The 27794-nt window shown below is 32.2% G+C and overlaps 2 protein-coding genes across 3 annotated transcripts; one reads left to right on the top strand and one right to left on the bottom strand.

The window, feature by feature from the left end:
* The first annotated feature begins 392 nt into the window (after positions 1-392).
* Positions 393-27431, top strand: LOC134700981 (polyadenylate-binding protein 4-like). 2 transcript variants are annotated; one of them, XM_063562123.1, is made up of 11 exons: positions 393-847; positions 1768-1961; positions 17009-17124; positions 20164-20323; positions 21467-21541; positions 22387-22620; positions 23286-23489; positions 23951-24122; positions 24502-24809; positions 25134-25364; positions 26131-27431. In XM_063562123.1, exons 1-11 carry the CDS (start codon positions 643-645, stop codon positions 26203-26205), a joined length of 1974 nt encoding a protein of 657 aa, XP_063418193.1. In that variant the 5' UTR covers positions 393-642; the 3' UTR covers positions 26206-27431. The 2 variants fall into 2 exon arrangements, with proteins under 2 accessions (XP_063418193.1, XP_063418194.1); XM_063562124.1 differs by having other exon boundaries at positions 394-847; positions 24502-24779.
* LOC134700982 (uncharacterized) lies at positions 4910-8018 on the bottom strand. The gene is made up of 3 exons (XM_063562125.1): positions 7796-8018; positions 6793-6988; positions 4910-6032 (listed from the first exon to the last, which is right to left on the bottom strand). Exons 1-3 carry the CDS (start codon positions 7928-7930, stop codon positions 5032-5034), a joined length of 1332 nt encoding a protein of 443 aa, XP_063418195.1. The 5' UTR covers positions 7931-8018; the 3' UTR covers positions 4910-5031.
* Positions 27432-27794: the final 363 nt, after the last annotated feature.

Here is a 27794-nt window from a genome sequence, read left to right as displayed (position 1 = left end):
CCACGGGAAATGTAGGTGGTCGATTAATTCAATGACCACAAACAATAGGGATCAGGATGAAAAGATTGACATGCTATTAAAAATGTTAAACAAAATTGCGTCATATACATGACCGTAAAACACGTGGATTAAAAGGGAGATAACTCTAATTAGTTGGCGTAGTAATATTACACGTCACAATTTGAAAAAAAATTGGTGGAAATTCTTTGGAAATTGTCCTTCAATAAAGAATAATTATTCATACTGAGTACAAAAATAAAAGTGAAAGTTTCGAAAATTATTGAAAGAGTAGAAAATGATGACTTGCCAGTGGTTTAATGTTATTGATTTCGTCTCGATATTCTTGGATTATTTGAGTGTAGGATTATCCGGTTTCAGATGATATAAAAATCGCGGCGAATTACCTTTCCTATCCCTCTTCTCAAATCGTGAGGTTGCCGTGTGTTGTGTGCAAAAAGTTGTCTCACACAACACTTAAACTGGAAGAAATTAAGCTAAAAAACTTTTAAAAAATACAAAAAAATTGAAAAAGTAACAAAACTATTAAAAAAACTACTGAAACGGTAGGTTTGTGATAGAACAGAAAGCAAAAACAACTTATTTCTTCTAGCAATCAACAGCGCCATATTTTAACCTCTGAAAATGACGACTAATATCAATCCGGCTGGAGCAAGTTACCCAATGGCTTCATTGTATGTAGGAGATCTTCACCCAGATGTCACCGAAGCTATGTTGTTCGAGAAATTTTCAACAGCAGGTCCAGTCCTCAGTATCCGTGTCTGTAGAGATATGATCACAAGACGTTCACTTGGTTATGCTTATGTCAACTTTCAGCAGCCAGCAGATGGTAAGATATCCAAAGTTGTATATCTGATAACAAATTTAAATTTCCATGTATTCAAATTGTGATCATTCATACATTTCAATTTCACCTTAGACCAGACACATGTCAGACAGATTGTCAGTGGCAATTAAGTCAACTTGCCTCCCACCTACATTTTTTTTGTACTCGCACATGTTTTTAAAAAGGTAATTGCCCCACCAGAATAGAATTAGAATTCAAACCCACTAAAACAATACCATTATCAAATATCAAAGTTTGCCGACGTATAGTCATCAATGTGCTGATGGATCATCGTATGATGTAGAAAATTAGGATTCAAACCCACTAAAATATTACCATTAAGGCAAACATCAGGCTCTGACACTTCAGTTAATGTTGTTCGATTGCCCGGATGAGTTAATGCAGTATTCGGACAAGTAAAAACATCATCTTGGTTGTCAGATCAAGCTAGAAGTGTTGCAGGATTGGAAATTCACAAAATCAATAGTGACTGCTGTTTAGTACATAGATTACTAGGTGATAACACTGCACGGTCTTTACCCCTTCAAACGTTTAATACACTGGCCAATCAGCTGCTGTGGCATTGCTTTGTCATTATTGTTTTCATTCCAGACACCTCTTCAGCGTTTCAGACCCACATATTTTTCCAACTGTCCAAGTGGGTAGTACATGTACCTTAAAAAAATGTTTATTAACAAATTGTTCTCACTGACTAACAAAAAATAATTTATATGTCATGTTTGTGTATGTACAAAATGTAAAATTCAAGGTTTTTGTAAACTTGTAAAAACTGTTATACAAATGTACATGTCATCAGGTTTGATTGTGAATGTCTTTTCTGAAAAAGAATCTTGACACAAAATATGCAAAATACTAGTAAATGAAATGCAGGCTGGCTGAACATACTCATGTATCTTTTGCAGCTGAGAGAGCCCTTGACACAATGAACTTTGACACCATCAAAGGTCGACCAATAAGAATCATGTGGTCACAAAGAGATCCATCTCTGAGAAAATCTGGTGTTGGCAACGTATTCATCAAGAATCTTGACAAAAGCATTGACAATAAGGCATTATACGATACATTCTCTGCCTTTGGAAATATTTTATCCTGTAAGGTAAGAGAACTGTTAAGTACCATTCCGTGTAAGAATCATGCAAAGGGTGATTCACTGGTAGTTGCAAAATTGGATCTCATGGGGTTCTATTGTTTCCTTTCAGGGAATAAGTGAAAAAAATGAAAAAATATTACTATTTTGCTATTCGGTTGCCATGGTTACCGTGCTGTCATAAATTACCTAGTTATTTCGCCCTAAAAACCTGAAATTTGGCATATTTTCTTGATCTCTTTCACCCTAATTTCGAAGTAACTTGAAATATATAACAATATAATGTTGAAGTTAAAGACATGTTCTTAATATGTAAGTATACGAGGAGAGGGAAACAGTTCTTCAAATTATGTTTCCATGGCAACCAAATTACCAATTTTTGCATCCAGAGGAAAAATTGAAAATAATCGATTTTCAATATCATTTATCTCCCATGAACAGACTGATATTTGAAATCTGTTTAGAAACATTTGTTTATTAGACCCTTGTCCAAAACATATCAAAAATAAACATTTGTAGACTCCTTTAGATTTTTTGTAAAAAAACATTTTTTACCCCCCCATTTCATGATTTTTGTGATTTTTTGAATTTTCTTGAATTCTGTTTTAGACAGCCTTTTCCATTGTTCCTTTTACATATATTGTTCTTTATTATTTTTTTATGTATATTTTATCATATAATTCTTGTCATAGTGCTATATTGACCTTAAGAATAAATATTGCCCATGGTTGCCATGGAAAACAAATGATATTGTTACATTTTAGAAAAAGTCTCATTTTAGGATTTACAAGAGTTGAATGTATGGATATACTGATAACTATAACATTAAGTTGAAAATTGGCAATTTGTAATTATACGGCAACACTCCTAGAAACCAAATCTTGAAACTTGCTTGTATTTTAAGAACCTCAGATGCCATAGTAGCCTACAGACCAAACTAAGACTCTAAAAAATATTGTCAAAATCTAATAAAAATTGATATTTCAGAGCTCATTACACCAAATCAGTTCATCCGATTGATTTGAAAATCAGAGAGTATACAGATCTTGGTAGTTCTCCTGTTCAAACTATTTACTCCTGTATCTATCGACTATTACTGCCAAAGCAAAACATTGCGTATATCAAATATATCAAAGCCCCATGCACAAACTGACCTAAAGCATTTTATTGTTTTGAAAAAAATTGACTAGCAAATAGCTAAAGATCTTCTTCTTATAACCTCATAAATAAATCTTTTCCTTGATTTTTTTGTGACTATTGTTTATATTTTATATAAACAGCAGGGCTTTGGGTAAAATTCTTCCATGGCATGAACAACAACAAACATTTGAGCAAAATACATCTCTTCAGTTTAAAAAGATATAAACATGATACATACAATCTGTATTTTGAGGTTATCATAAAATGTACAGAATAAGAAAATATTTATTATGCAATCATGACACCCATAAATAGCAGAATAATTAATACAAATTATGATTACAAATGGTTAACATTTATTTTATTGATTGAAATAATGAAAATAAATGAAGAAAAAAACAAACACTTTTTTAAAAATCTATAAATGGACTTATAATCTTCTAAATGTCCAGTACCAGTGCCCTAATTTTTGGCACAACCATACATGTATATCTAACAACCAAGTCTTCTTTGTTATTATACACTTAATGAAATATATAAAGTAAGAATAACATTTATTGTATTTATTTCAAGGTATTTGCATTGACAACTAATTAAAACCTTTAACCAGCCATATTTTGAGTTAGTATAGTTTTTTTTTTAACAGTCTAAATCAAAAATTAGATTATGTTTTCTATGAACATATTTATCTTGACTTTACATATGCCAAATAAAATTTGACTTCAAATTAAGGTTCTACAATTAGATCTTTTTTTATTTTTTAAAGTTGGCCACTATAATATAAGATGTATTTAATCTTCTATAACTCTCTTTTACACAATTGACACATTCTCTCTTGTTCCTGAAGCTCCTTATAGCATCCAATTTCTATTTCCAATTTATGAGCACTAATAATGAATTTTGTAAACAATTGTTTATGTTTCTGCTTTTCTCATTTATCAAATGTATATATAATTTTTCCATATTTTATCGTACTTGATCTTGTTGAAAAGAAAAAGTTTTATTTTTTTTTAATTTAAAATTGTACTTAAATTTAAATATTCAGCCAAACTATCAATACATCCAAACCAACAGTTTTTATTCTGAGTACATCAGGATTGAGATAATATGAATGCTTCAGGTAGCATGGAGTTATTAGATTTATGTATTTGTATATATAATACTTGAATGTAAATTGCAAAATGAATAAAAAGTTTCAATTATTATGTTATACACAAATACACCCAAACTTGTGTGAACTGCTTTTTTTTATGCTCAATACTTTATTCAAAACATTAAATCTCCAAATACAAAAAGTGTAAAAATATCTTTCACACAAAACTTCACTTTTCTATTTATAAGTCTGTTCAATAGATCATTTCAATTTCCAAGTGTAAGCCAAAAATGTTCCCAATGATACAGGACTTAAGGTAAAACCTAGAGAAAACTATTTTTTCACCATTTTCAAATGTCTTATATCTTAAAAGCTGCAACCTCAATTTCTTCATTTTATTTTGTTTTGATGTCAAAGTTCTTTTAATTCAGAGTAACCATATACAATTCTTGTTACTTTCAATCTGACAATAAAATAAATTTTGAAATCGTGAATTATAAATCTTTTTAATATAATTCTATTATTATTTTAAATTTGACCAGCAGACAGCTGTACTGTAAAATCAGTAATTATTGTGAAGTTTTGTTATTTCATTGTGACAACATCAAGGTTTTTGCATGGTTTACTCGGGTTTAGACTAAACTTATAAGAAATAACTGTAATTATTTTTTTTTTCTATTCGAAATAACATAAAAAATTTGAGACACACTTTAAATAACCTGCCTAGTGTGCACCACCTTTTTTATGCTATTTCTCCATGGAAAGAAAAATTATTACAGTTGCTCCTTAAATGAAATCATAATTATATATGCAAGCAATAACTTATAAATTTTACAGCAAGCACTCTCAAACAAAAATATTAACAAGTTCTTCCAATGCTTCAGCTTGATTAATTATAGCTATGGTGCTGTCAATATCGTCTTCAACTACATCTGTTGCTGGAGCTCTGGACAGCACTACTAGTCTTGAAAAATAGGAAGTGATTTGACTAGGTTGTAAGTATTCTTTTGGTGTAAACATTTTCATTCCATCCCCATCATGGCAAACTCTCATGTTCCGAGAAACATTAACTGGGTTGGCTTTGTTGCCACTACTTTCACCCTCATCAAATACACCTTTCAGGTAAACTTTTACCTTCTCTGAAAAACGATGATTTTTTCTATCCTTTTTCAATGCCCATCCAAGGGACAATTCACTCGTGCCGGCTGAAAGGGTACTGTGTTTTGTTTTTGACGAAGTTGTATCTATATCTAGACATATGTCACGCCATTTCATTTTGATTCCATCAAAAGTGGACATGTAGTGATGGTCACCAACAAAACAGTGGTCATTAAGCTCTGAATATGAATGCAATACTGCATTGCAGTTGTGTTCCGGACAAGTCAGATTAACATCAGACTGACTTTCCTCAGAGGGTTGTTTTTCTCGGGCAGCTAGTATATTTCCAGTATCTTTACAAGGTACTTTAAAGTCTGACAAAACATTTAAAGTTGACTCAAGATTAATTGGAGTTATTGACATAGTTTGACCTTCACCAATGTTGTAGTTTTTCCAATATTTTAATTGGCACCAGTTTTCAAATTGTACGTTTGAAATCTTGGTAATTCCCTTTATTTTACGCTGGAGCGTCAATTGATCTACTGGTAGAGGAATGTCAACATGGGCAATTTGACATCCTGGAACACCCTCTCCGTCATCCAAAGCCTTCTTCATATCTGCAGAGCATGATATGTTGCCCCCATTGCTTACATATTTCCTCAGCTTTGCTCGCATGTGTGCTATTTTGGCATCACAATATGACTTGCCATCCTGTGATTCGCTAAAGTCGTACCTTTGTATATTTACACCTATAAGAAAAAATTATACTTAAACCTTAATATATTAATTACCTTGCAATTTAGGAGTACAAATAAAGTAAAGTGACAGTAGATGAATATCATTAAAACCCATGCCTATAACCAGAAATATGTGTTCTTGTACCTGAGTCTTCTCATTCTGAGATGTTTTGCATTGTATTCTGTTTTCGAAATCATATATATACTTGATTTGACATTATTTATAAGTACCATAAAAAATTGCGTTTCTTTCAAGGTAAAAATATTTTAAAAAGGTTAGACTTTATGGTTTGTTGTTGGTTTTTTTTTGTATTTTCATATTCAGATATGCTCTGTTTATTTTCATGATTATTTGATTCCATGGTCAAAGTCATTGTATAAGCCTTAAAAAAAAAACTTGTACCTTATCATACAAGGTGATATTTATTTATGCACATTGCTTTTAGTAAATTTTCATTGAAATCCTTTTTAGTTTAATAATGTATAAGATACTAGCTTTGAGTAAGTTTTCATAGAAATCCTTGTTACAGTTTGAGAGGAGTGTGCTTTTTTATATTCTATTATTTCATTGTTAATATCTTATCTGCATACTATATCTTATGTCATCCACATCCTTATGTAGTGTATTTCAACAGTGCAAAAATTCACCAATATCCATCAATCTGTCAAAGCTTGACTTTCAAAGTACATTGACAGACAGTCACACAGGGTATTATTAGTTACTCAGTGTGTGTAAGTGACCTGCTCACTACCTAAGTAATAATAAACATACCTGTTTCTTCTGATATTGCTGGAACAGCATGCCATAAATTACTGCAGTGGTAACACCCTGCGTTGTCACTTCTCAAAAATGCTGTTGTCACAGTAGGTTGTTGCTTTTTCAGAGCTAATAGTACATGTTGCAGCATACATGCTACACTGTACCAATCCTGTTTAACACCATCCATAACATGAACATATGTACGATGCTGAAATCAAAGTAACATGATTTAATGTTTTGTATACAGTAATTTTAAAAGCATTTATAAAACAGTAACAATTTAAATGTGCTTTTTCTGTTTCTCGTACTGGTCAATCTCCCCAAGGGAGGACCAACCAATCATACTTCGAAACAGTACCTCAGTCATTCAAAGCAATGATTTTCTCTTTAATACTTTCATAATTTATTTCTGGAGCTTGTTCATTAATGATAAGATCAAGATCAAAATCCACAGAACTTTACAGCGTGACATCAACATGGGTTATTTGCATAACTAGGTCAGTAGTCCAATTCATTAACAATGTGGTAGCATAGTGATGCATTTACTAAAATGTGTACATTCCTTACAAAATAATATAAAATCTTTAGTGGAGTAAGTATCTAATTATACAGACATCATGGATAATCTACAGATATTTCATTAGGAACAACCATGGAACTAAGGAACACGCGCGTGAAGTTCCCCGATGTAATAGGTAGCAACATCCAGGGATATGGGTTAGCAACACCCAGGGGGTATGGGTTTTGTAATGATGTGCTTTAACCTATCTAAATCCTAGAAATATACTAAGCCGGGGATAATTGTTTTTATATATACAATTAAATTTAAAATAAAATATCCCCATCTTAAGATAGAATCGAAGAAAAAGAAAAAAACAAGAGATGTAGTTGAGAGTAACAATTTCCTTTGTTTATAAAGTAAACACAAAGTGATAGACACATACTAAGCTGGTTACATTATAATCTGATGTATAATAAAAATAGAAATATAAATATATGTCACACAAAATCTTACCTTAAGCTGATTTTCATAATCTTTAAAAACACAAACAGTTACATGCCAATTCAGCCCCTTCTGTCCAAACCAATCACTTTGTTTTTCTCTGAACAATAAAGGGAGGAATTTCATTGCCCAGTCCATAACAACCATGACTTCTCCATTCTTAAGGTTTAGAAGTTTCTCTTTTCTGCAAGAATCTTGGGCGACCAATCTCACTATGTGGCATTTCCAATCAAAAACTGCGCTTTCTGAAGTACTTAGATCGTGCTCTAACTCTCGCTGTTTTTCTATAGACAAATCTGCAATTATGATAAAAAAATGTTTGTCAAGTCAATGAATTATAAAATTTTGCATTCCATATTTTTTGGTAAATATTGCTAAAAACTTATTAATACAGATAATAAAATTGAGAATGGAAATGGGGAATGTGTCAAAGAGACAACAACCCGACCAAAATAAAAAAACACAACAGCAGAAGGTCACCATACATGTATAACTTGATAATCCATTGACAAGTAGCGATCAAAGTCCACTAAATAAATTACCTCTAATTTGTATCTGTTGTTCTTCAGGCAGGTTAAACGATAAGAGGAATTGTATTTTGCCATACTTACATGTTTGTATCTTATTCATATGCTTGTCCTTAAACATGTGTGTTTGTGTAAAGGGGAGGACGGCGGAGGGTGTGTGTGTTAAAAAGCATACACAAAACATCATTTAGCACCTCTCTCTTGAGTTGGCAATATTTTGTTGTTTGTATGTGTTTCTTGCACATTTTTAGTTATAAACTAGGTTTAGAACATTATTTGCTTTACCCTTGGACGAGATTTGTCATGGTTTTTTTTTTACCATCCAGAGACTGGGTGCTTGTAAGTAGGCAGTTCCTGCTTAATTTAAATTTAAGTGGTGAGCTCTAAAATAATTTCCTGTTCATATGGTAATTTTTAAATATCGTATTACCAATCTTGAGCCACTAGGTTTTTTCATGACTTAAAATGTTGTCAAAGAAATATATTTGGACACTTTAAAAAATGCTTTATACAAAGTATTGCATACCATCATTTCCCAAAACAAAGGATCTCAGCATGGAAATAGCTTCATCAAAATCATTGCATCTGTCACAGGTCATGTCATGGTCATGGTTACAGCACTGATTTGTCAAATTTCTGTTTGTTATGTCACTAAGTCCAAAGTTGATGCAATGATCTGGACATCTACTTTCTCTTTCTAGATGCAGCTTGTATTCAGTCTTTATGTATAGTTTACTGGATTGTAGCTTTTCTTTGCACTCCTTCAGTATGGCATTACTTCTTCCTATACTTTGATTCTCTAAAACACCAATTACATCCATAAGTGTATCATATGCAGAATTACCATCAGCAGCTATGTTGTCCAGACCCTTAAGATTTGTTCGCCTTGATGCTGGACATTCACTCAATATTTTAAATAATGACGAGTTACAAAGTGGATCAAAACTTGTTTCTGAACAATAAGACAGGTATGTTTCAACCAGTGTTGAATGATAGGCAGTCCTAACTACATTTGGTATTGTTAACAGTGTTCCCGAGCTGAGCTTCATTTCTTTTGTTCCAAAGGCTGTTATCTGAAAATAAAAATATATTCTAACAATCTGTCATCTGATGTCAAAAATATAGTAATTTCTGACCATGGCACTCAAATCATAGTGCCACAGTTTAAATTGCATTAATTATAAGAACATTTTATAGTCTCATGTCGACTGGTTTAAGAGTTATCTCTCTTTGAATACTTCAACATGTCTGGTATCTGTTAAATAAATCTATTCAAATGCAGAACTAACAATGGGATGTATTGACCAAAAGTCATTGGCAAAATCATAGAAAAAATACCCTTACACATGCATGATCAGAGTATAAAACCTGACAATTAATAGCTCAGTCTGACAATGTTAACTATAAGCATAGAAATGTTTTCCGTTAATTGGTTTTATATGAAGATGTTCTTACCTGGTGAAAAGTTGGATCAAAGAAGAAGTCAAGGGCATGGTCTAACTTCTCTCTGTCCATTTTCTGTCTTTTTGCAGGTTCTTTTGATGGCACACCCATTCCTTTGTGTAAAATAAACTGCCTTATTAAATATCACAAGTAAACAAGAAATTATGCATTTATTACAATTGCTTATAAATTAAAATATGAAGTTATTATGTACAACAGTATTTTGATTCGAAGAAATCAAATGAACACTATGAACAGTTACAAAATAACTAAGATATATCATATGGAGCAGGCATACTGAGAGTTTGTGTCATGAGCAAATAATTTTTTGGTATACCATGTAGTGAGTTGATGTCTTCATGTCATGGGCCATGGATTTTAATAATAAAATCATACCACATCTTCCTATATCTACTTAAAGCATGATAACCATCTTTTTTTTATATTTACATGTGCACTTTACTGTGGTAACCTGTGTCCTCATGAATATATTATGATTCATCTTGAAATAAATGTTGCTTTCAAAATGACTAGAAAAAGGATGTTAGCCAAGCAAAATAATGTGTTATAATATACATACATTTTATGTAATTATTCTAATATGATGCCCTTCAAACATGTTAAGCCCAAACCTATGGTTAATATAATACTAACACATGGCTATTGTTTTCTATGCTGTAATTTTCATCTGGAAGTCATATTTTTAAAGTTGCCTTACAGCTATTATCCCAATGCTTGTAGAGCCAAACTTTGGTAGGCTTGATTGCTTTGTTTGTATAATTGTTTATTCAAGCTTTGTCAATCTCCAGACAATATATATGACATTGTTAAACCTGTATATATAATATTTAAATTTAATCAAACATTTTTCCAATATTATTGTACAATAGATAAACAAAGCAAGCAAGCTAACCAAAGTCTTTATCTACATGCATTAGGAAAAAAGCTGTACTGAACTCACCTGCTCCAATCATGGTTGCATGTTTACGAGCTTCATCAATAGCATGAACTGTCACTCCTGGAATTAGCTGCTTTAACTCTGATTTTGTATGGGAATGTGCAATCATAGACAATAACTGTTTTTTCAAGCTTCTGTCTGAGCTCTCCATGTACAAATTTAATACCACTTCATGTAAATTTCCAGTGTCATCCTTACTGTCTGGCTCTTGTAGAATCTTTAATAATTTGGTACTTTGCCCAGGTGCAATTGCTTAAAATAAAAATAAGAGTGTTATTACTAATAAATTTCTAATATATATACTATAAATTCAAAAATTGTAGCATGCATTTATTATTGTGAATTGTCATTTTGGACTAAAATGCTATTCTAATTTTTGGGATATTGAGAAAATCCTGTTTAAGTTAAGTCATATAAAAAATTACAAAATGCAAGGTTTGATATTGCGATTATAACCTGATTGCATTTTTTGGGGGAAATGAACAATCACTCAGCCCTTTGGTTTAAAACAAACACTGATTATTAACTCTTTCCTAACTGAATTGGGTTTTTCTGCAATATTGTGTAACCTGATCAAATTTTCAACAGAGTTTGCCTGATTTTGCCTGATTGGAGAAATCTGAAAATCCACTTGTTGCAATGTACAAAGCTTTATTCTATATGTTATAATGTGCTCATAAAAAATTGTTTCAATTAACATGGGTCACAAACCATTTTTATGTTGTGATCCTTAAATTTTACACTGGGATGTCTTGCACAAAGCCGATCCAGCTTCCCCTTCCAGAGCACCTGAGGTTTCCCAAGTTAATTTGGAGTACATGTTTATCATCTTTCTTAAAAATTGCAATGCTGAATGTAACTTCTTATTTATTCTTGAGTTTCTTATTTGTTCAAAATTTGGTCTTTTGTCTATTGATTGGCCTTCTTTTTGGATAGAGCTTGGATTAACAATTCCTTTTATAAATACCGCATTTCATTTCATGCCTGGTGAACATTTACTCACCATCTAGAAATAAATTTATAGTTTCTCCTGCTTTTCTTTTGACTGTGCGTAATGAAGAAGGCTGCAACAAGTCTAAATCACGTCTTACTCTGTACTTTATTGGACTGATTTGTCCATGACCTAAAACATCTATGGCATCATTCAAATCAGTCAGAACTGTATCAATGTTTTCCTCACTCCATGACGATATTTGTGACAGTGGTTGAGAACTTGAAGTCTATTTAAAAAAAAAGATTTAAAATAAAAAATAACATAATATAAAAAATGTTTTCCACTTGTTGCTAAAAAGATTTGGATTTTCACCCAAAGGAAAAAAAAAATATATGTCCAGAAAAAAAAACATAGACAAAGAAATTCAAATGATTGCTGCCTGAAATTGACAGTTTATGTTACAAATATAGTGATTATACTGAATGTCTCAAATGTCATAATTTTATGTCAACATAACATGTCCACTATTACTAGATTTACACAGCTAGGAAATGATTTAACAAAAGTGTTAATTTGGTCCAATTTCCAATATTTCAACATGTTCAAAGATCCATTAATTTCATCTTGTTGTGTTTATGAAGCATGGGACAACTTATTCCACATGACAAATTAATTGCATTTATTCATACATTTAAATGTATACCTACATTTATGCTTTGAAAGTCGGAGTCAACCACTGCATCATTAGTACATGACTGTGAGTTTTCAAAACATGTTGCTCCTTTGTCTCGAGGCTTAAAGAAGAAATAAACAAACATATATATATATATATATATACACTAGTATAAGCATAACAGAAGTTTTATATGGGTCATTGACCTTAAACCAGTCTCAATATCGTTAGGTCATAGAGACACCCGAACAGTTAAGAATTATCCATTGTGGTGCCTTAATGTTATACAGTCTATGAAAAAGCTCATTCAGCATAGAAAAAACAGCAGCAGAAGTGTTTACCTTATATGCTGACTCTATATAAATCTTATTATAAAGGTCATACTAAACACCTTCAATAAAATTAATTTTGCTCATTTAATTTTTATCAAATTTTGACAAAAGTATTTACTTTGACACTTTGACAAAAATGTAAAATTTTTGAAAAAGGCTTTCAATTTTTTCCTTTTTTTGGTCAACTCATACCAACATCATTAATATCTTATAAAGACTTACCTGTAGTGTTACTGCATTTTTTAAGACATGCTGTTTACCAAATTTGTAAAATTGGCCATCATCTTCTGTAGATTCTGCTACAGATAATTCTATAAAAGATTTAATTTAAAATTTTAATTTAGATAATTGAAATGACCTCTCATTACACAACACAAAATTATAAGCATACCGGTTTAACTATAAGCATAACTAGAAAATGTGCCTATAAGACAATGATATGCCCCAATCACTCATGATTTATATAAATATCAAAGTAAAGTAATGAAATGCAGGTCAAAATTACATTATTCATAGTGACTGAATCATGCAGTACACCCCAAGACCCATCCTCTGACCAAGAATCATTGTAGTGTCTGGTATCTGTAAATAAATGAGAGAAATCAACCTTTTAAACCCAAAATTTAACCAGAGTCATTCATGCATGAAATATAAGTCAAAATGACCCACCTATTAGTGAACCCTGTAGTATACACTTGCTTATTATCAATGACACATCATTTACTATCCTAGAAACTGAACTTAACCAAGAATGGGACAATACAGACGGGTGTACGAAAGGACAAGGTCTAAACTGTATATACATGTATGTGCCCCTTTCACATTCATCATTTGGGCATAAAAATGCCAATTTAGTAAATAAAATATATATATATCATCTATTCTTAGTACTTATAAAATGTGTCAAAACATAAAATATTTATATATAAATCTTAAATAATTTAGTCTAAACAACAATATTTGTTTCATAACTGACCTTGTGAGAAACTTTGAAGATTTTCTTCATTCATACAGTCCTGCTTAGGCAACTTTAAGTAGCATTCATAACATACACCTAAAACATAAAAATGTTCAAATTACATTTGACTGGTCATTTGATAGGTAATGATCTAATTCATGAATAATAGTGTGAGCTTTCAATAATAATCATTGTACCATGTGTACCAATATGACTTTTGTTGTTTCTATTCTTTTGATATGAATAAATATGATGAAGTACAAGTAATAATCATATATGAACACATATATACATCTATATATTTTTAATCTTTTTTTTCAAAATGTAAACATGCTAAAATAGCACAAAACGGGTTATTGAAATAGTGAGCTTTTAAAGGCCCCAAAATTACAATGTAAAACAATTGAACATGTTCAAGCAAGAAAACTAATTTAATGGCCTTGTACATGTATGTACAAAAAAGAACGAAAAACAAATATAATCACTAAAACCAAATGACAACCGCTAAATTCCAGGCTTCTAACTTGGGACAGGCACATATAGAATTTATAGTAAGCATGCTACATGTATAGTAAACATGCTAGTAGTCTGTTGTTATTTATGTATTATTGTCATTTTTGTTTATTTTCTTTGGTTACATCTACTGACATCAGACTCGGACTTCTCTTGAACTGAATTTTAATGTACGTATTGTTATGTGTTTACTTTTCTACATTGGTTAGAGGTATAGGGGGAGGGTTGAGATCTCACAAACATGTTTAATCCCGCCGCATTTTTGCGCCTGTCCCATGTTAGGAGTCTCTGGCCTTTGTTAGTCTTGTTTTATTTTAATTTTAGTTTCTTGTGTACAATTTGGAAATTAGTATGGCGTTCATTATCACTGAACTAGTAATACTTGTTAAGGGGCCAGCTGAAGGACGCTTCCGGGTGCGGGAATTTCTCGCTACATTGAAGACCTGTTGGTGACCCTCTGTTGTTGTTTTTTTGTTAGGTCGGGTTGTTGTCTCTTTGACACATTCCCAATTTCCATTCTTAATTTTATGTATAGATAATAAGTATTTTTTTATATACATTGTACTAAGTATGAGATATAGGAAGATGTGGTATACATGTAAGTACCTATGAGACAACTCTCCATCTAAGTAACAATTCATAAAAGTAAACCGTTATATACTGTAGGTCAAGGTACAGCCTTCAACATGGCGCCTTGTCTGTATGCATTTGACAAGATTTGCAAATATTTGTTTTAAGAGACTGTGGACTTGCAATATAAAGGTATCAGTTCATACAATGTACATGTAGGGTCGCACATACACCATGTACAAATATATACCCCAATTTGTATCCAACACTGAAAGTGTAAAATACAAGTGGGGGCATGATGCATGTGCTTCCCCTACAAATACATATGTTCTATTATGTACATGTAAGATGTAAAATGTAGGTGGGGCTTTAGTCTAAAAAAAAATAAAAAATGAAAATATAAGTATTAAAACATTAATTTTTTTTGAATAAGAATGCAAAGTCATATGTTATGGGACTAGGTAGGGCTTGTACTAGCTGCGGTATCGTAGCTCTTTAGGTCCTTTTGTTATTTTTTGACTATTTGCGGACCGCAAATAGTCAAAAAATAACAAAAGGACCTAAAGAGCTACGATACCGCAGCTAGGCTTGTACTTGCTGGATTCACACTTTATAAAATCATAATATAATATACAAACCAGTTCCAACAGGAAGTAATACTCCATACTCTTCCAAAATATGCTGGCTATGAGTTGATGAAACTCCCCTGAAAATCTTCCCTTTTCCAGTATGGTCTGGGTAGGTGCACTTTTTAACCTGCCTAAAGTCTATTCCTAGCTTGTACCGATGAAATGGACACACAGTAAGGAACGAGTTGGTTGTAAACAACCCCACTCTGCGACACAGTAGGTCTGCCTCGGAACCTAAATCAACTGGGGATTTTATAGCTAGACCACCGACTCCCCCAACCGCCAACTTAAGAGTTCTTAGATGGTTTGAAATGTCTTTTCTGCATGACAACAGTTTCACGATTGTTTTTTCTTGTGGATATCGACTGTAAGGTCCACAATCACTGCTATGAAAAGTGCCAATACTGCAACGTAAATCTAGCTCGGTTGGCTCCATGGTGTAAAACAATTAACGAAAACGTTTATATCAATAAAAAAAGGTTATAACTCGTCCAATCTTGACACTCTACATGGTTTCAACGGTCAGAAAACACCAGAAACATGACTTACATTATTTTATATCGTATGTGGTTTATCGTCAAGCATAAGCGGAAGTGACGAAATGTAAACAAATGACCTTCGCGCTGAATAAATGAAAATGAAAATAAAACCCAAAGTCGAATATAAAGTCTATTCTATGTTTGCAGCTGTTCATTTTTATAAATATATAATATAAAAATCACGTATGAAGCGTCAGGTATTTTTTTAAGCGCATTTCACATTCTAGAAAAATATGGTAGTTTGTCCAGAGTTGTCTTTCTTTGAATGGTGTTTGAAAACGGCAGTTTTAAAAATCGAATTCATGCGAAATCGGTTGAAGTCTACAAATATGAAAAATTGATATATTGTAGGATGGATCGGATATTTTTCATTCGAATATTAACTGTATACATAAGCTCCTGTTCACAGGAGTTATATGTCCTTATATTCAACACTTTTACACTACTTTGATAGGGCGAAAATAGCAGTCATACCCATTTTAATTTAAGATTTAGAACCACAAAACTGTAAGAATAAACAACTATCATTAGATATATTTTTATTTTAATCAAAAACAAAGCAAGCATAACAATATAAAGTGATTTGGTCACATAGGGTGAATCATTTTTTTTTCAATTTGCATGATTCTTACACGGAATGGTACTTAAGTAATGGATTTTATTTTTGATGTCAGGTGCAAGTAAAAAAATTATGTTGTGAAAATTTAATTGTGTTCCATTTCAATAGTTGGGTATCCCCACATATAAAAATTACTATGTACCATGTGACATGAACACAGCAAAAATTAAAATGAAAAAACAAGGCCGTCTAAAATGAAAAGATCTTGGTAAAATAAGGAAATTTATCACAGGCATTTGTTTCTGTCGAAAATTTTCAATGTGTTTGCTTCAACCGATATTTATTAACTTTCCCTTGCATTTGTCATGCATAGTTAAATTTTCTAGTTATTGGTAACTAGTATAATTAAACAGGTAACCAGATTGATTTGACTGATCAGATTGCACAATCATATTAACTTTCTAAGTTAAACAGAAGTTTTGGAATTTCAAATTTAATTTTCTCCAAAAAAGGTCAATTATTGAATAATTTTCGTTATACAAGTGTTATTCTGTTACTATATATGTAAGTTTTGTAACATCTATTTTTAGATTGTCTGTGACGAGCATGGATCACGTGGATACGGATTTGTACATTTTGAGACTGAGGAAGCAGCCAGAAATGCCATTGAAAAAGTAAACGGCATGTTGTTGAATGGAAAGAAAGTGTAAGTTTTCTTTGTTATCATTGGTTGTGTATAGAGTTTAAATGGGAAAATTAAAAGCACAGTGTGAAAAAGTTGAAAACTTGTGCTTTTTATTTCTTCATTATAATGCCACTTTGTACTAGTACTTAATGCTTCTTACCACAAAACACATGAATTTGGTGTCCCATTTATGAATTAAAAATTATGTCTCTTTACTAATGGAAAAATTGTTTAAACACATTGCTGATAACCTACATGTATAAGGTCATTACATGTGGAATTTTACTTAACTTGATTTATTTCCCTTTTTAACGTGATACGCAAGTGGGGACATATTTCCCATGGATGCATCCATTTATTAAAGACTGTACATGATATTGATTCTTGAAAGTGTTTGGTAATAACATGCTAGTTCAAATGTTTGAATGCTGTTAAGGTGGTACCCAACACTTTCACTAAAATTAATTTGTCACGTTCAATTTTTATACGACCGCAAATTTTGAAAAAAATTTCGTCGTATATTGCTATCACGTTGGCGTCGTCGTCGTCGTCCGAATACTTTTAGTTTTCGCACTCTAACTTTAGTAAAAGTGAATAGAAATCTATGAAATTTTAACACAAGGTTTATGACCATAAAAGGAAGGCTGGTATTGATTTTGGGAGTTTTGGTCTCAACATTTTAGGAATTAGGGGCCAAAAAGGGCCCAAATAAGCATTTTCTTGGTTTTCGCACTATAACTTTAGTTTAAGTTAATAGAAATCTATGAAATTTTGACACAAGGTTTATGACCACAAAAGAAAGGTTGGGATTGATTTTGGGAGTTTTGGTTTCAACAGTTTAGGAATTAGGGGCCAAAAAAGGGCCCAAATAAGCATTATTCTTGGTTTACGCACAATAACTTTAGTTTAAGTAAATAGAAATCTATGAAATTTAAACACAAGGTTTATGACTATAAAAGGAAGGTTGGTATTGATTTTTGGAGTTTTGGTCCCAACAGTTAAGGAAAAAGGGGCCCAAAGGGTCCAAAGTTAAACTTTGTTTGATTTCATCAAAATTGAATAATTGGGGTTCTTTAATATGCCGAATCTAACTGTGTATGTAGATTCTTAATTTTTGGTCCCGTTTTCAAATTGGTCTATATTAAGGTCCAAAGGGTCCAAAATTAATCTTAGTTTGATTTTAACAAAAATTGAAACCTTGGGGTTCTTTGATCATCTTCGCTAGCCAAGGGTTACTATCCAATCCCTCTCTCTTCACCCTTGGCAGATTGAGCCAACATTTGTGATATCAATGTTGCGCCATCTATCGGAAGTTTAAAGTCACGCCCATTCCGAATAAATTATTCTTGACCAATGGTAGCACTTGCACTCTTCAATTTGGAGATAAAAACAAGGTAGCGTCTAGATTCTAACCACTTGGTAAAGCCGGAAACGAAAATATATGTCAATATTCATGCATTTGTGCATGAAACATACACAGAAACTTCTTTAAGTTGATTAAAAACATTCAAGTTGTCACTAAATATAGTCCTATGTTTAGTGATGTAAAGACTTGTTGCACAATAAACACGTGGCAATTGTTTACAAACACTTTCAACATTTACACGTGATCATGTTATAGGCGCTTTTTGATTGGATGCAGCGAGTATCTACTGCAACCAATAAAAATCCTTACCTTGTGTCTCCGAAATATTATCTCAATCCGCCAAGGGTGAAGAGAGCGGGAGTGGATCGTAACCCTTGGCTAGCGAAGATGTTCTTTGATATGCTGAATCTAAAAATGTACTTAGATTTTTGATTATTGGCCCAGTTTTCAAGTTGGCCCAAATCGAGGTCCAAAATTAAACATTGTTTGATTTCATCAAAAATTGAATAATTGGGGTTCTTTGATATGCCAAATCTAACTGTGTATGTAGATTCTTAATTTTTGGTCCAGTTTTAAAATTGGTCTAAATAAAAGTGCAAAGGGTCCAAAATTAAACTAAGTTTGATTTTAACAAAAATTAAATTCTTGGGCCTCTTTGATATGCTGAATCTAAACATGTACTTAGATTTTTGATTATGGGCCCAGTTTTCAAGTTGGTCCAAATCAGGATCTAAAATTATTATATTAAGTATTGTGCAATAGCAAGTCTTTTCAATTGCACAGTATTGTGCAATGGCAAGAAATATCTAATTTCACAATATTGTGAAATAGCAAATTTTTTTTTAAGTAAGAGTTATCTTTCTTTGTCCAGTATAGTAAGCAAGAAAAATCTGCAAGATTTTTTTTTAATTGGAGTTATCTTTCTTTGTCCAGAATCAACTTAAATCTTTGTTATATACAATATACAATGTATATTCACTTTTTACTACCAACTGATAAATTTAGATAATCTTTACCATTCAGTGATAACAAGCAGTTTTTTTACATCTTAATAGTTTATGATGTATTTAAATGAGTAGTAATTGTTGCAAACTCCATTAGAATATTTTTATTGAAATTAGTTTTGGAATAAGGGAAAGGGGGATGTGAATAAAAAATTGGGTTTAATTTTTCTCATTTGAAATTTCATAAATAAAAAGAAAATTTCTTCAAACATTTTTTTGAGAGGATTAATATTCAACAGCATAGTGAATTGCTCTAAGAGAAAACAAAAATTTTAAGTTCATTTGAATACATTCATTCTGTGTCAGAAACCTATGCTGTGTCAACTATTTAATCACAATCCAAATTTAGAGCGGAATCCAGCTTGAATGTTGTGTCCATACTTGCCCCAACCGTTCAGGGTTCAACCTCTGCGGTCGTATAAAGCTACGCCCTGCGGAGCATCTGGTTAATTTTTTTGAACCAACGGTTTTGTCAGAAAAATTACACTGGTTTTATATATAATTATATAGCAGTTTGACAAACACCAATTTTGATCATTGAGAAACTCAATATTCCTTTTACAACACAACATAATTAAAATGTTAAGCAGACTCTACAGAGTGATCTCTCTGTAGTGTTAGGTACCACCTTAAGTCTTTTCAAGCAGTTTATAATCATACAATCTGTAACAAAATATTTTCTTATTTTAGATTTGTAGGAAGATTCATGAATAGACGGGAACGTCTTGAGATTCTTGGAGACAAGATGAAGAAATTTAACAATGTCTACGTGAAGAACTTTGGTGACGATATGTCTGAGGATGAACTGAAAGATATATTTGAACCATTTGGAAAACTTATCAGTGTCAAGGTATGATCTACAACTGTATTGTTGACTTCGGATGTGAATATGATAATAATATGTTTTTTGTTTAGGGCTATTCCAGAAAAAAATGTAGGGGGGGGGGGGAATTAGAAGGTGGTTTTTTGGTCAGCACCCACCATCCAGATAATTGTAATTGAGAATAATAGTACATAATAGTGTGAAAAGATGCTCTGATACCCATCACCCATGTATTATTAATACAATGTGAATGTGCCTTCCAATCCCCCAACCCCATACATTTTTTTCTGGAATAGCCCTTAGAACAAACAGAACTGGATTTTATAAGATTTGCCACTATATTTTGCGGTAGTGGCCATGTACATGTACCATGTTGATTCATGGCCATCGCTCACTGCCACTGCCTGGTATGACAGGCCACTGTATTTTGTTTATAAAGGGCAATTTATAAGTTGTATGAGTATTCTAAAATTAATTAAATTTAGATTGGTTGAAAATGACTTTTTAAATTATTTCTCATTTGGTAAAGGATTTAAATATTACAAAATATAAGTCAGATCCTCTAGGTGGTGTTTCTGTTTTAAGACATGCATTTGATTTGGGAACTACTTTGTTGGACATTGAAAGAGATCAGAAACCTAAAATGTAGATGGGATAGACAGTTAGAAGATAGTTATAGATTATTGTTGGTCATCTCAAAAAGATTGATTTTCTCACTTGAGTCGGTAAGGGAAAAAGCAATTGTTGATGACCAATGATAATCTGTTGATGCCAATTTACTCAAGACGATGTTATTAATATCATTGACAATGGCATGTGTGCCTTTAGTTTCTAGCTATATTTTTTTCATATCACTCTATTGTGCTGAAAAAGGAAATTATCAGTCAATAAGGTCAAAGGAAAATTTCATAAAATCACAATAATTTGATTTATATAGTTGTTGATAGAACAATTTTGTAGAATGAATGTTGTACAGTACACTCATGGTGATTTACTTTCAAATCACTCTTAATCGAGAAAATAAACTCAACGAAGAAAACTAAAGACAGCAATAGGAACTCTTGTTAAAATCTTGGAAAGTTTCAGGTGCTCCTGAAGGGTAAGGAACTTATTTATGGTTGTGAAATATTATGATTTTGATTAAGATTATAATTATTATTTTATTTACAGATCATGTCTGACATTGGCGGTAAAAGTCGAGGATTTGGATTTGTTAGTTATGAAGAACCAGAGGCAGCAGAAAAGGTAAATTACAGCTCTTATATGAAAGCATGCAAAGCAAACCTTTGATCAACTTGCTTAGATGTTTGCAAACAATAGGTAGGAGGAGTTTCACTCTATTTTGTATATACTGGGATTTGATTGGACAATAAAAATTGACATGAAATGTACTTAATGTTTATTGTCCAATCATATTCTAGTATATATAGTAAACAGACTAAAACAGGCTACTTTCCTTTTGTTAACAAACATCAAAACAAACATAGCAAGCAAGTTGATAAAAGAATTTTGCTTCGCATGGCTACTGTGGATTCATTATTAATTGTTGGATACCAATTTTCGTGAAAAATTGATACCCACGAAAATAAATGAATCCACAGTATAGAGAAAAGCTGAAACAATAAAGAAAAACTTTACCTAAGGTGTACATGCACAAGTTATGAACTTCAAAACTGAAATTCAAACTCCTCATTTAAATCATCTCAAGGCCTATATATTATTATTTCTTGTCTATAACAAAACTGTTTGAGAAGAGTTTTCAAATAGTGGTTGTCCAAAGGGTTTGTCCACACATAATTTGCAAAAGAATTTTGGTATTCTGTTTAAGAAACAATAGTGAGCTTGACAAAATTTGATTGATTCAGGTCTGGAATCAATTTTCCAGAGACATTTGTAGGGCTATCCAACATGTGCATAAACAATTATTTATTATTTACCTATAGATAAACATTTTCTACAGTAACACATGTACAGCATTCTAATTGTTTGTTGCACAGACACACTTGAAATTTGTACATTGCTTTAGCCTTTTAAATGAATCAGCTTTTGACAAAATATCAAGAAAATACAATATGTCTGATTTTTGATAGGCTGTTGAAGATTTGAACGGTTTAAACATCCACGAAAGGACTTTGTTTGCTGGCAGAGCACAGAAAAAGGCTGAGAGACAAGCAGAGCTTAAAGACAAATTTGAAAGAATTCGAATGGAGAGAATTAATAGATACCAAGGAGTCAATCTGTATGTAAAGAATTTGGATGACAACATTGATGATGAAAGACTTAGGAAGGAATTCTCTCAGTTTGGAACCATTACAAGTGCTAAGGTATGTATATATGACAGAGAACAATGGTCAATTTATCATCCTGATTGGTGAATAGCCAGAATAGATGAAGTGTGCACGAAACTCACTATTTTACTCAGAGTTCGCGTAATCTTTTTTCACCAGGTGGTCCTTGAAGAAATTCTGCTGGTCCTCACGATTAATCTATTGAAAAATACTAAAATTGGGTCAGTCCTATGCAAAATTTTGGTGGTGAAATCCCAAGGACTGACCCTTTTCGTGAACTCTGTTTACTTAACTTTCTTGTTCAGCCACTGGAATGCAGAAAAAATGACTTGTTGTCGAATACTAGATTATCTTTAAACTGCTATTAGGAATGGTGCAAAATTTTTATCAAATAAGTGCAGAACTGACAATTTTGAAGGAAAAAAATCCGTTCATTATCTTCATTCAGTCACTTTAAATGGAGTTTATGTTGCAGCATATTGCAATGAGTGTGTAGGTAAAGGTACTATCTTTGGTTTGCTTGGATGGATGTCAACTATGCTTTTGAACTGAGAATGTCGGTGAAATTCCAAAATTACCACTACAGACGGCTAGCCCTTTTTCAAAATGCCATCTGTTAAAATTATGTATGTTTTAACAGAACAGCACTTTAATATTTATTTTATTTATATATTTACTTTTTATTTCAATTTTACTTCCAGGTTATGTCGGAAGGTGGAAGATCCAAAGGATTTGGGTTTGTTTGTTTCAGTTCTCCGGAAGAGGCAACTAAGGCAGTAACAGAAATGAATGGTAGAATTGTGGTAGCCAAACCTTTGTATGTGGCTCTAGCCCAACGTAAAGAGGACAGGAAGGCTCACTTGGCATCACAGTACATGCAGCGTATTGCTAGTATCAGAATGCAGGTAAAGATTTGAGTTATTTCTTTGCAAGCTAATTCATTGCCATAAAATATTGATATTTATATTTTGGGTTACACATATATATATATATAAATGAAATGAAAAACCTCATGATACATACAATATAGAAGAAAACTGAAGAAAAAAACTGTCAACAATTGTGTATTATACACATCTCTACCAACTGCAAATTATACTCACCAAATTTGGTATGATATTCAAAATTGAATACAGTCAATACATTTATTTGAAATTGTTGGATTTTTATTTGTATCCAAGGATAAAAGCATACAATATTGATTCTAATAGTGGATCCGAGCAGGTTTCTCCCCTAGGAGAGTCCAAAACTGAAAGATCAACAAGCATGACAAGTTTGAAATATTTGGTATAAACTGAACAAGCATATCCCTAAATCATTGATCTTTTGTGTGTTTGTTATATGCTTGATTTGTTAATGATTTTAGGGACAGCCTGCTGCCGGTATGATGAGTCAGATGTTCCCATCAGCTGGACCAGGGTATATCCTTCCTACCATGACACAGGGACAGAGAAACTTCTATGCCCCAACACAGGTACCACAGATGAGGGCCAGTCCAAGATGGCCAACACAGCTAAGACAGCCAACACCAGCTAGTGGTATGTATAAAAATAAGAAGATGTTGTATAACTGCCAATGCCATGATTCTTCACCGAGACCAAATGACAAAAGAAATTGTTAACAATTTACATGATATATCACTGTACAGCTTTCAAAAATGAGCAAAACCCATACATTATAGCTCCCAAATTACAATTGTTTAACAATTCAAGCAAGAAAACATATGGCTTGATTAATAAAAAACAATGACAGAAATACAAATGTGTATTACCAAGATTTTCGATGAAAGGTCTTTGGAGATATTATTAACCTGTATATATTAAATTTAAATTTGTTGATATAAAATTGAGTGATGAAATTTCTTGATAGACAAAATTACTAGCCTGCTTTGTATTACAATGATTCTTCCTATTTCAGGATTCCAGAATATGCCTGGACAACAGGTCAGACCTGGAAATCCTGCTGCCGCTGGAGCAAGACAACCTGGTCAAGGTAACATCCGTGGTGGCATGAATGCCCGTCCAATCACAGGACAGTCTGGCACTGGACAACCACCTCGCATGCCACAATCTGTACCAGGCCGAGGACAAGTACCACCCCCAGCTGGAGTAATGAACCCTGCCAGCAGGTACTCGGCTACACAGATGAGAAACCCACCTCAAGGTGGCAGACAACAAAACATGGTTATGCCACAGGTAGGAGGAACATTTAGTTCAGAATATACAGTAAGACATTCTTTAGATTTCAGCATGATTCCTCAGACCTGATAAATTATGTTTTTTACAAAATAAATGAAGCTGTGGCTTCCCTTAAAAAAAAAGGGGGGGGGGGGGGTGATTCTATAAGGAGGAAAATTAATTATAGTTTTGCACCAAATGAAAATTAAGAATGAGAGATTGAAAGAAAAAAAGTGAATATAGCTTCATTTAAAGAATATATAACGAAAATTGTCTGATTCTAATCTACATGTTATAAAAATAGTGTGTCCCTTAGAAATACATTATTGACTAGACAGTATTAACTTGTATATAAATATAATTCTATTTCAGCCTCCAGCCCAAGGAGGAGTGATTCAAGTTCAAGGTCAGGAGCCTCTGACCTCTACCATGTTGGCTGATGCACCACAACAGGAACAGAAGCAGATGTTAGGAGAACGTCTGTTCCCTCTGATCCAAAGTATGTACCCAGACCTGGCTGGAAAGATCACTGGAATGTTATTGGAAATAGACAACTCTGAGTTGTTACACATGTTGGAATCCAAGGAGTCACTTGAGGCTAAGGTTTGTAGTACTAATTATTTTAAGAAGAACCGTTTAGGAAAACCTCTGTTTAACTGTATGATAAGTGTATTTTATCACATTGAATGAATTTTCCTTTTGTCTACCAGCCTACTGTCATGACACTGAAAGTCAATACAATGTTTGAAAAAGCATTGAAAAATACCTAGCTTTTTTCTACAACAATTGTATGAATTACAAAAGAAAAAGGAAATGGCTATTCTTAAGGGTTTTCCGTCCATTCATCAAAGAATAATTTAAAATCCATGTGAGCTGAATGGATGTTCAGAAACTACCCAAAATTAACTAAATGTTTTCATAGAAGAGCCTATTTCCCCTGAATTTATTACATACACTATGATTTTCATACTCAAATTCATAGCATTGCAAATAATACAATGAAAGTGTTTTGGGTTTTTGAATGAAGTCCAATCAACACATGAAACTTAGTACACATGGTTCCTAAGAAATGATCTTTCTTATTTCACTGCCAAATAAAAGTTTTGACCTGAATATCACGGTCCACTGAACATAGAAAATGATAGTGCGAGTGGGGAATCTGTGTTTTTCTGGACACATATTTGTTTTTATCAAAATACTTTAAATGAATTTAGTTATTATTGCCATTTTTTGTTGTTAAAAATCACAACAGGATTGGTTTGTAATGTTGATAGCATTTTTTGTATACAGTAATTCTTGACATCACTTTAATTAATCAACCATATGTTTCAATTTTTCAATGATAATGAAAATGATATATATTTTTTAGGTAAATGAAGCCGTTGCTGTACTGCAAGCTCATCAAGCCAAAGAAACAACACCTGCTACTGAAGCAGCAAACTAAAGAGGGAACCAGGAAAACCGGAGTAGATCCTAAGGGCAGATAATTGGACAGATTTTCTTGTTACCATGACTACAAGCATTTATAAACTGTATTGTCAAAGCCTTTGTTTAGATATGTTTGCCCACTTGTTTATTATTATTGTACATTTATCTTGTAGTTATATAATTTGGATTGTTTTCTTTTTTCCAAAAATTGTAAGAAATAACCATATTGTGTCACTATATATAATTTGTTCGAAGCTCTTGTCAGCATTGCTTAGCTTTTCAGTATTTGAAATAATAGAGAAAATGTCGAAATTAAACTACTTTGTTTATCAAAGATAAGTTAATTTAATGTTATTTCTTGTGAAAACATTTTCAAATTATTATCTAAATAAGGATTTAAAACATTCAGTGTAAGAGTGAAAATCTTGTTTTTATTATCTCCCTTGGTGAACCTCTTTTAAAAGGTTCCATCCTGTAATGAAAATAATGAAAAATATTGTAAAAAAAGAGAAAAAAATGTGAATTGAGAAAACTGCTCATTATATACTGGTTTTTAACCAGGTAAGTATGTAAAAAAATTATTAGATTATTAACTTTATCCTTCATTGATTGTATTAATATGAAAATATACAGCTACATTGTGTAGTACTAGTGTAGCTGTGAAATAAAAAGTGTAATATATTATGTTAAAAAAACAACAAAAAAATTGTATAAATTATGTAAAATATGTGTAAAAAATTTGAGTTTGTGTTATGACAGTCGTTTTAATTCTTCCCTTGCTTATTGTCTTGGGGGAAAATGCTTCTGTTTCATTTCTACACTTTGTTTACTTTTCTGTACCTCCTTTATAAAGAGCTCATCACTCGTTGAAGATTTTAAAGTAAAAAAATAAGACTGATAAAAAAATTAAACCAATGATGTGAAGTGATGTGTTCTTGTTCTGATCTCATTTGATTAAATTTTTGTCCATTTGAACAGCTGAAAAAAAAAGAATTGAATTAAAGGCAGCCAAAATGCAAATGGAAAAAATTAAGATCAAATTGGAACAGATTAGTGTTGTGTGTTTTATATATTTTGTTATTTTAGTTATGAAACTAAGAAAAAATTGATAAAAATGATGTTAAAATATAAACTACAAGAGACTTGACACCTACTACGTACAAACTTACAGAGAAGAGGGAAATTATCAGGATTCTGTTAATAATCTACTATGTTATATAAATAAAACTTCCGTTTCAATAATTGTAGAGTTTGAGTTATTGTATATGCCAGTACAACTTTGTCCTTGTTGCTTTTATTAGACCCAGGAAATAAGATATTTTACTGAAAGCTACATGCAGATTACATGCACCAAATAATCTGATAACTTAATACACCTAAATTAGTTCATTGCCCATTTTATCACATGTATTTGACATACAATATTGTCCGGCTGAAGTTCTAGCAATGTTTTCACAGTCTCAGATCTCTGGTGTTTGACTAGTTGTCTTATCTGCAATATTGCCAATTGTGACATTTTCAATGAGTGACTGAATGGTTGATAAGCAAGTTAAAATCTGGTTCAGTGTATCAGTCTTGATTTTATACTTTGACATAAAAATAAGA

This window comes from Mytilus trossulus, unplaced genomic scaffold (assembly GCF_036588685.1).
Source record: "Mytilus trossulus isolate FHL-02 unplaced genomic scaffold, PNRI_Mtr1.1.1.hap1 h1tg000210l__unscaffolded, whole genome shotgun sequence".
In the NCBI taxonomy this organism is placed as follows: Eukaryota; Metazoa; Mollusca; class Bivalvia; order Mytilida; family Mytilidae; genus Mytilus; species Mytilus trossulus.
This window is presented reverse-complemented; position numbering and strand designations above follow the sequence as displayed.